Raw genomic sequence first — 10,032 nt, 5'->3', positions numbered from 1 at the left:
TGAATGGAGTGTCTCCCCCAGGTATTGATGAGGGGATTGGTTTTACAGCAGCTGTTCTGGAGTAGGGTATTGAGACTGGATGTGATGATTGATGTGTGGTGAAATCATGGTGATGGAGTGCACCAGGCATCTTGGTGGGTGAGCCGCACAGACAGAGACAGAGATGTGCCTGCTCTTTATCACACAACAGAAATGATGTAGCCTAACTCAAGCCACTGTGGCTTTGTTAATCCGTCATATTCATGTATTCAAGTATTCATACACCTTGACTTATTCCACATATATTCTAGTTACAGCCTGAATTTTTTTATTTATTTTTATTTTTATATCTCACCTATCTACACACAATAACACATAATGACAAAGTGAAACATGTTTTTCAAAAATGTTGCAAATGTATTGAAAATTAAAATATCGAAATTTCTAATTTACACAAGTATTCACACCCCTGAGTCAATACTTTGTAGAAGCACCTTTGGCAGCGATTACAGCTGTGAGTCTTTCTGGGTAAGTCTCTCAGAGCTTTCCACACCTGGATTGTGCAACATTTGCCAATTATTCCTTTCAAAATTCTTCAACCTCTGTCAAATTGGTTGTTGATCATTGCTAGACAACCATTTTCAGGTCTTTTCATAGATTTTCAAGTAAATTTAAGTCAAAACTGTAACTCCGCCATTCAGGAACATCTTCTTCTTGGTAATCAACACCAGTGTAGATTTGGCCGATTTGTGTTTCAGATTATTGTCCTGCTGAAAGGTGAATTAATCTCCCTGTGTCTGGTGGAAAGTAGACTGAAACAGGTTTTCTTCTAGAATTTTGCCTGCGCTTAGCTCCATTCCATTCATTTTTTATCTTTAAAAACTCCCCAGTCCTTAACCATTACAAGCCTACCCATAACATGATGCAGCCACCACTATGACTGAAAATATGGAGAGTTGTACTCAGCAATGTATTTGCTCCAAACATTACACTTTGTATTCAGGAGCATTAGTGAGGTCGGGCACTGATGTTGGGCAATTAGGCCTGGCTCGCAGTCTGCGTTCCAATTCATCCCAAAGGTGTTCGATGGGGCTGAGGTCAGGGCTCTGTGCAGGCCAGTCAAGTTCTTCCACACCGATCTCGACAAACCATTTCTGTATGGACCTCACTTTGTGCACTGGGGCATTGTCATGCTAAAACAGAAAAGGGCCTTCCCCAGGCTGTTGCCACAAAGTTGGAAGCACAGAAACGTCTAGAATGTCATTGTATGCTGTAGAGTTAAGATTTCCCAAGCCCGAAACATGAAAAATAGAACCAGACAATTATTTCTCCTCCACCAAACTTTACAGTTGGCACTATGCATCGGGGCAGGTAGCGTTCTCCTGGCATCCGCCAATCCCAGATTAGTCCGTCGGACTGCCAGATGGTGAAGCGTGATTCATCAGAGAATACATTTCGACTGCTCCAGAGTCCAATGGCTGCAAGCTTTACACCACTCCAGCCGACGCTTGGCATTGCACATGATGATCTTAGGATTGTGTGCGGCTGCTCGGCCATGGAAACCCATTTTATGAAGCTTCCGACGAACAGTTACTGTGCTGACGTTGCTTCCAGAGGCAGTTTGGAACTCTGTAGTAAGTGTTGCAACTGAGTACAGACGATTTTTACACACTACGCGCTTCAGCACTCGGCGGCCCGTTCTGTGAGCTTGTGTGGCCTACCACCCCAGCTGAGCCGTTGTTGCTCCTAGATGTTTCCACTTCACAATAACAGCACTTACAGTTGACCGGAGCAGCTCTAGCAGGGCAGAAATTTGACGAACTGACTTGTTGGAAAGGTGGCATCTTATGACGGTTCCAAGTTGAAAGTCACTGAGCTCTTCAGTAAGGCCATTCTACTGCCAATGTTTGTCTATAGAGATTGCATGGCCGTGTGCTCGATTTTATACACCTGTCAGCAACGGGTATCACTGAAATAGCCAAATCCACTAATTTTAAGTGGTGAAGATCAGACCACATTTTATGAGTAATCAATGCAGAAATCCAGGTAATTCCAAAGGGTTCACAAACTTTTTCTTGCAACTGTATTTGAACCCAGGTCTGGTGTTTGTGTTTGAGAATCTACCTCCCTGTTCTTACTAACGCATGGATCGGTCATACAACCCAGGTTACATAACAATACGCAAATACTCCTGTTCTATGGCGATGCTATGTGTCATTATTTGCTGGGAACAATCCACCCTGAGCCCCAATCCAGATAAAGAGCCGTCATAAAATGACAGTGTCATCACTCCTAGAGCGTTAACGTCACTAAGTAATGATTTCCATTGGACATTCACTATCTCTTTCTCACTGGAACTGTGCCACTATGTGTAGTTAGGTAGATTCAATCACTGAGAAGTCTCATGCTGGCCTGTCTTTTTCCCTCGCTTTATTCAGATGATAATAAGCTCTGTCATTCTGTATGTCTCTAGCTATAAGCTGTGGGTAATGAGACACACAGCCTATGTAATGTGAAGAGCAGGTTCAGGCCTCTCTCTCTTTCGCTCTATGCTCTCCCAAACTGGATCAAAAGCCTAGCATCCAGCACTGCAGCAGAGGACCTTGTTGCTATGTGTCCCTGCCTACTGCCTCACTGCATTTCCATGGCGACAGGCACAGATGACATTTAAGGCCTCCCTCAGATTCATGGTGGATGGTTCCATTTTTAAATCTCCATGTTGCTGTTTTGATGTTTTATATTAGTTTTGCCTTTTATCCCTTGCATTGATATATACTTGCACATGACACATCGTTTTTCACTGTAAGATGGTTTTAATTATTGTAATTATTAAAAAAGATAAATCCATTGTTGTTACTCTTGTAATTATGCTTTATTTAAATAATGTGTTAATGAGAGAAAGTTAATTAGAAGCTTTACATTCCCGCTGTACAATTTTAAAATAGGAAAGTATTTCAATACCTTTTTTCCTGTTCATTGGAAACATGAGTAAACACGTCCATAAATGTTATTTCAGAATATAAACTGAGCAAAAAAAGAAACTTCCTTTTTTCAGGACCCTGTCTTTCAAAGATAATTCGAAAAAATCCATACAACTTCACAGATCTTCATTGTAAAGGGTTTAAACACTGTTTCCCATGCTTGTTCAATGCACCTGTGGAACGGTCGTTAAGACACTAACAGCTTACAGACGGTAGGCAATTAAGGTCACAGTTATGAAAACTTAAGACACTAAAGAGGCCTTTCTACTGACTCTGAAAAACACCAAAAGAAAGATGCCCAGGGTTCCTGCTCATCTGCGTGAACGTGCCTTAGGCGTGCTGGAAGGAGGCATGAGGACAGCAGATGTGGCAAGGGCAATAAATTGCAATGTCCGTACTGTGAGACACCTAAGACAGCGCTATAGAGAGACAGGACGGACACCTGATCGTCCTCGCAGTGGCAGACCACGTGTAACAACACCTGTACAGGATCGGTACATTCGAACATCACACCTGCGGGACAGGTACAGGATGGCAACAACAACTGTCCGAGTTACACCAGGAACGCACAATCCCTCCATCAGTGCTCAGACTGTCCGCAATAGGCTGAGAGAGGCTGGACTGAGAGCCTGTAGGCCTGATGTAAGGCAGGTCCTCACCAGACATCACGTGCAACAACGTCGCCTATGGGGACAAACCCACCGTCGCTGGACCAGACAGGACTGGCAAAAAGTACTCTTCACTGACGAGTCGCGGTTTTGTCTCACCAGGGGTGATGGTCGAATTTGCGTTTATCGTCGAAGGAATGAGAGTTACACCGAGGCCTGTACTCTGGAGCGGGATCGATTTGGAGGTGGAGGGTCCGTCATGGTCTGGGGAGGTGTGTCACAGCATCATCGGACTGAGCTTGTTGTCATTGCAGGCAATCTCAGTGCATTACAGGGAAGACATCCTCCTTCCTCATGGTGTACCCTTCCTGCAGGCTCATCCTGACATCCTGGCATCCTGGCTCATCCTGGCATGACAATGCCACCAGCCGTACTGCTCGTCTGGGACCTGTTGGATCGGAGGGTGAGGGCTAGGGCCATTCCCTCCAGAAATGTCCAGGAACTTGCAGGTGCCTTGGTGGAAGAGTGGGGTAACATCTCACAGCAAGAACTGGCAAATCTGGTGCAGTCCATGAGGAGGAGATGCACTGCGGTACTTAATGCAGCTGGTGGCCACACCAGATACTGACTGTTACTTTTGATTTTGACCCCCCCCCCCCCTTTGTTCAGGGACACATTATTCAATTTCTGTTAGTCACATGTCTGTGGAACTTGTTCAGTTTGTCTCAGTTGTTGAATCTTGTTATGTTCATACAAATATTTACAAATGTTGAGTTTGCTGAAAGTAAACGCAGTTGACAGTGAGAGGACGTTTCTTTTTTTGCTGAGTTTATAATTCATACAACATTATATAAAACAAGCATACACTTTAACCCCCTAAGGTCGATGTCCGCGCCCCTGTGTAAATCTAATTGTAATAATAAAAAAATCCCCATAAAAATCTGTCAATTTAAGCTAGAGATGTGTTTTCTGGGGGATTGGATGCCTCTCAATCCACCACATCTGCCTATATCACAATTCTGCATCTGTGGTGAAAGGTGACAGAACTAGAGCGGTGTTCGTCAGACCACGAGACAATCCCGAAAATCGGTCTTCTCACAAAATCATCTGTAGCGTACCAACGGTTTGGCCTACAAACTATGGAAAGATGAGACTCTAATGAACATGATGGTGAGACCACAGGCCTCACAAAACTCATCTGAAGGTCCCTTGGTACCAGCTGAAAAAAATGAATGGAAGTATATATGGAGACTGTTTAACATAATGTTTCGGTTTAGGCCTGTCATGAAACAATGGTAAAGTCAATTAAATTCTGTCACAATAATTTCATATTTCACATTAAAACACTGGTCTTGTGTTGGAGACCTTACCTGAATGAATCCCATACCAATAAATAATGGACACCTACTCAGAGGCATATTATGTACAGCTTATGAGTAGGGGCTTGAGTTTTTACCAACCACATGATCTGACCTGAAAAACCTCAGGGCCCTATAGTTTTCCTGGTCATAATCAGGAAAAACTCAGGGTGCTACGAGTCCAGAGGGCTATCATATTAACAGTCCAAATTGAAATGTGTTGTCCACTGTCCTCTGTTTAGCCATGCTCCTCTGTTATCTGGCCAGGTATTCTGATCCCCTGGTCCAGAGTGTTCCTGGGGCTGGAGTTGGTGCAGCTGGAGCGCTTGTCGGCCGTGCAGCTGGTTCTCTGAATGAACTGGAGGAAGTTCTCCTGAAAGGAGCCCTCATGGCTGGAGGCCACCAGCTCCACCGGCCCGGAGGAGCAGCAGCGCCGGAACTTGACCAACTCCTCCCTGATCTGCCTGTTGAGAAGGCCATAAAAGAAAGGGTTGACAGCGAAGGAGGAGTAGGCCAGCCAGGTGACGGCCTCCTCCACGTCCCCGGGACTCTGCAGGGACGATCTGAAGGACAAGTGCAGGTGGAAGGAGAAGTAAGGCAGCCAGCAGAGCAGGAACTGGCTCACAATGACCACCAGGGTGAGGGCAGCCTTACCCCCGCTAAATGCCCTCTCAGGGGACAGTCTCTGGGGCAGGCTGCGGGTGGTGGTGATGATGGTGGTCTGACTGTTGATGGAGTCAGAACGGTTGGCACGTTTGGCTGGGTTGGACGAGGCCCAGGTGGTGGTCGCGGGTGCGTGCTGCAGGGCAGCCGAGCGCGCCACCTTGTACACGTTACAGTAGACAGCAAAGATGACAATGGCAGGTAACAGGAAACACACCACGCTGAAGAGCACGGCGAACACCTTCCTCAACCGACTGTGGCTCCAGTGGAGGGAGCAGTGGTTGGCAGCGATGGAGCTGTGGGCCCCGTAGGCAGGCCAACCAAACAGGGTGACCAGGGCCAGAAGGATGGACTTGACCCATATGAGGAGCATTATGCCGATGGCTAGATTGATGCTCATCTTCACCTCGTAGCGCATGGGATGGACGATGTAGTAGTAGCGCTCCACACTGATGGCGGTGATGGTGAGGATGGAGGCACAGATGAGGAACACATTGAGGAAGATGTAGACCTGGCACTCCAACACGGTGAACACCACGGTGCCAAAGAAGGGTGAGTTGGAGATGATGCCCAGGGGCATGAGGAGGATGGCACACAGCAGGTCCACTGCACACAGGTGGCACACAAAGGCAAACCTCTTCAGGTGAGGGGCGCGGGCGATGGCCACCATGACTCCAGTGTTGGCCAATAGGGCGATGAGATTAAGGGTCACCATTGCAAACAGCCCAATCAGATCTTTGATCTGAGACTGGGAGCTGGTGACCACTCCCACCTCTGCGGGGACTGTGGGGTTGGGTCCCCATAGGCCAGTTGTGAGGTTGGACCCTGTGCGATTGGGAATAGAGGCCAGCATCGGACCATATTTCTCCATATTTCACAGAAGACTAGTCAGAGGCGTCACTACAGCAGCAGGCCCCATTGCAATGTTTACTTTCTTCTCTTTTCACGTACTTGTCATCATGTTGGATATGTCCTGTTAAGGAGACAAAAACACAATTTAAACATTTACTGTATAGGAGCTTGAAATGTCATGCTGATGCAGCTTAACATATGGTTTGCTCCTACGGTACATGTTGCTTTGAACATATGGTTTACTCTTACAGTACATGTTGCTTTAATGCCTAGTAATCTTTTTCTATTAAATCAGTCTTCATCCCTGTCATGTGAGGGACAACCTAATTGATTTATTCCATTTCAGACGGCCCTGGAGACCTCATTGTATTGACAAGGAATATGTTCTACATTAAATAACCCTTTAAGCCTTCAAAGACATTCTGTCTGACAGGCTCTTGAGATAAAAATCTTCTACAAGTTGAATATTCATGACGTCTTTTCTCGAGGCTGCACTGAGCATTTCTAAATTTCTTTCAGGTCTTGTTCTAAAAAAAACGTATGTAGGTGTGGGTTGATAATTAGCCCAAGGTCAGAATGGAAATATACCGTACTTTCTATCTCATGCCTTGCTCAAACAGAAGAGGATGAGAGGGTAATCAAAAAGACATTTTGGGTAAAATAAGAGTAAAAATAGCTGTGTTTATGAGACAAGATTGTAATTGGATCGCAATTGTATATCATGAAATTAGGGGGTAAAATACAAAATGAAATCACCCAAATGAAATCCAGCCAATTTGACACAACTGTGGGAAGCATTGGAGTCAACATGGGCTAGCATCCCTGTGGAACGCTTTCGACACCTTGTAGAGTCGATGCCTTGATGAATTGAAGCTGTACTAAGGGCAAAATATTTGTAAGATGTTCTTAATGTTATGTACACTCAGTGTATAATCTAATATAGTAATGAAGTTAGAATAAAAATAAAACAAAGCAAATTAATTTGTAAATTGTTGGATATTATTTACATTTCTACAGCATTATAGTCACAAGAGGATGGCCTGAGCGCTCTCTATTTCACTGCCTGGAGGTTATCTGACAAGCCAAACTACCAGATCACATGGACCTAAAACCAAGACAGCTAAAGAAATGAGAATACACATGCATTTTCACTGTTTTGATAAGAAAAACAGGTGCACAAGTTGATTCTGAATTAGAAAAAAACAGTTTTAGTTCAGATAAAGTACTTCCCACTGGGCAAAAACTGGTTGAATCAATGTTGTTTACATGTCATTTCAACCCCCTAAAAACGTGATGAAGATGAACCAACTTGGAAAAATTATTAGATTTCCAAACAGTTATCAACATAAGGGCATATCGTATTTTCTTCACCTAACCTTTAACCTAAATATAATGACATGGTGAATAATTTAAAAAAATGTAATGTTGAATTCATGTTCGTTGAATGTAAATCAAAACTAGACGAACTGCCGTCTATGCCCAGTGGGTTACTACAGTTTGTCTAAAACATATAGTCCTTACTCCTTGCTACATGGTGTCAGCATTGCATGGATTTGGGGAACACGAAGTAGGTAACAGTAAAGGGCACATTAGATACAGTGTGGTGCACAGGGCCAATGGATGGATTGTGGTGCTTTTCCTACTTTCTCTTCAAACATTGAGCAACAACAACCTTTCACTCACAGAGGAAAGCAAAACAACTCTATCCTTGCCTTTTGACTTTGATTCATAAGCCCGGTATTAGTCCCTTTAATTAATGTCCTGGTCCTTTCCATCTTTAGAAAGGTGTATTTTCTACAGACAGGAGAAAAAGTATAACACTTAAAAAGAATATGTTTTACACTGAAGGATCAATGACTTCTGTTAAATGGCGCTATTTTTTGAGAGGTCACAAGAGTCACCCATGCTTGTTCCTCCAATGTACCCCTCACTGCCCCCACCCCACTTCCTGTCCTTCTCTGAGCCCACCCCTTCCCTCTCCCCCAGCCATTTCAGCTCGAGCTGTCCCTGCACAGCTACTGTCAACTGGGTAACCCACTGAGATGAGTCAGTATAATATCCTTCAATGTTAATATATTAAAAGTATTTTCTTAAAATGTACATTTTGTATTTAGGATGTAGCTAAAGATAGATTTAGAGGCAAATGTTTTGTAAGGCTGTGTATTGAATGATAATAGATGGGATATAAAAACATTTCTGTTAAATTTCCATATGGTATACTATTCTACTCAAAAGATGAAGTAATTTCTTAAGAGCACATACACATAGTGGACACTGGAGACATACGGTACATTACCCTGCATTTGAAACACATGCACCTGAACTGGAAAACCCACCCCCCAAAAAACAATAACTCTTAAAATAGCTTGTTGCCTCAACTTTCAGCTCATCTATGACTATCTGATGAAACATTCAAAGTGATTTCACTCTATGTAAAAATGCACAGTGCATCTCCAACAGAATGTACACCTGTTAGCTATGACCCCTGTTGAGGATACATTTTATGGATTTGTGAGTCAAAATGAGTAGAATGATAAGAAGTCTTGTAACCTACCCATATGAGATTATGATATGTCCAGTCCAATTCAAAGAGACCAGGATTTTATGATTCGTCCTTTCTAGATATCCCAGGTGTTGTTTCAGTGAGGAGACGTCAGTTAAGCAGATCCAGACCTGAACAGGTCCACATAGACCAGTTACACGGGGTATTTCCACTGGATGAGCAGGACGAGCTCCACACTGCTGAGGATAGAGCTAGCCAGTGGGTTTTCCAGAGGTTTTGAAGTTTCTGGTATAGGTGTAGAGGGAATCACTTCACTTCACTCAGGATGGTGTCTAAGTCCCTGATAGATGTGAGGATGCACTTTCCATCCCTCCTCCTCCTCTCTATCACTGTGTAAGGCAGTGACTGTCACACATTGTGCACTGTGTGATTCCCTCCCCTCCTCCCTCCCTCCCAGACAGACACACACTCCACTGTCCCCTAAAGAGACAGTATTTCCCTGGGTCCTAGAGCACACCAATTCAAAAGACTGACATCAGCTCTGCGTTAACATGTATATGCCAGTTGCAGTTAACATGTTGGCTTTTTCCAACAATGTGTGTCTGTATTATTTCGATGCAAAAACAAACAAAACATTTTTTACAACCAAATATCACATTACTCATAGTGAGGGTTATTAAAACATGAGGTATAATCTTGTCGTGACTCCTGAACTTTCAATATTGGATTTAGTAATTGACCCAGCTGTGGTGATATGAGAACATTTCCCCCATCTCTGGATGACACTGTTCAAAATATAGGTTTATGGAAGAAAGTAATGGTAACCGTCTGTGTTGGTGTTGCTGTTTATCGAAATGTTGAATGTGTTGTCTGAAGAATGTGGTCAACACATCCAACTGTGCATCTACAGCATGTTGCAAACATGTTGGGCAACAACCACTAAATAGTGGCAACCCACTGAAGTAACATCAAAAGTGCTGAAAAAATAACTTAAGAGTGATTTGTCAAAACACTGGGGTCTGGGCTGAGTTACATAAATAGGTGAAAGCATATGCAGTCTCCTCAGAGAGAGAGGTCTGACAGCCAGC

General features: G+C 43.8%; 1 protein-coding gene across 1 annotated transcript; it reads right to left on the bottom strand.

The window, feature by feature from the left end:
• Positions 1-5,164: 5,164 nt before the first annotated feature.
• Positions 5,165-6,460, bottom strand: LOC120064748 (probable G-protein coupled receptor). The gene has a single exon (XM_039015363.1). The coding sequence runs from the start codon at positions 6,458-6,460 to the stop codon at positions 5,165-5,167; it is 1,296 nt and encodes a 431-aa protein (XP_038871291.1).
• Between the last annotated feature and the right edge of the window lie 3,572 nt (positions 6,461-10,032).

This window comes from Salvelinus namaycush, chromosome 20 (genome assembly GCF_016432855.1).
Source record: "Salvelinus namaycush isolate Seneca chromosome 20, SaNama_1.0, whole genome shotgun sequence".
NCBI lineage: Eukaryota > Metazoa > Chordata > Actinopteri > Salmoniformes > Salmonidae > Salvelinus > Salvelinus namaycush.
The sequence above is the reverse complement of the archived record's forward strand: the minus strand, read 5'-3'. Positions and strand labels throughout refer to the sequence as shown.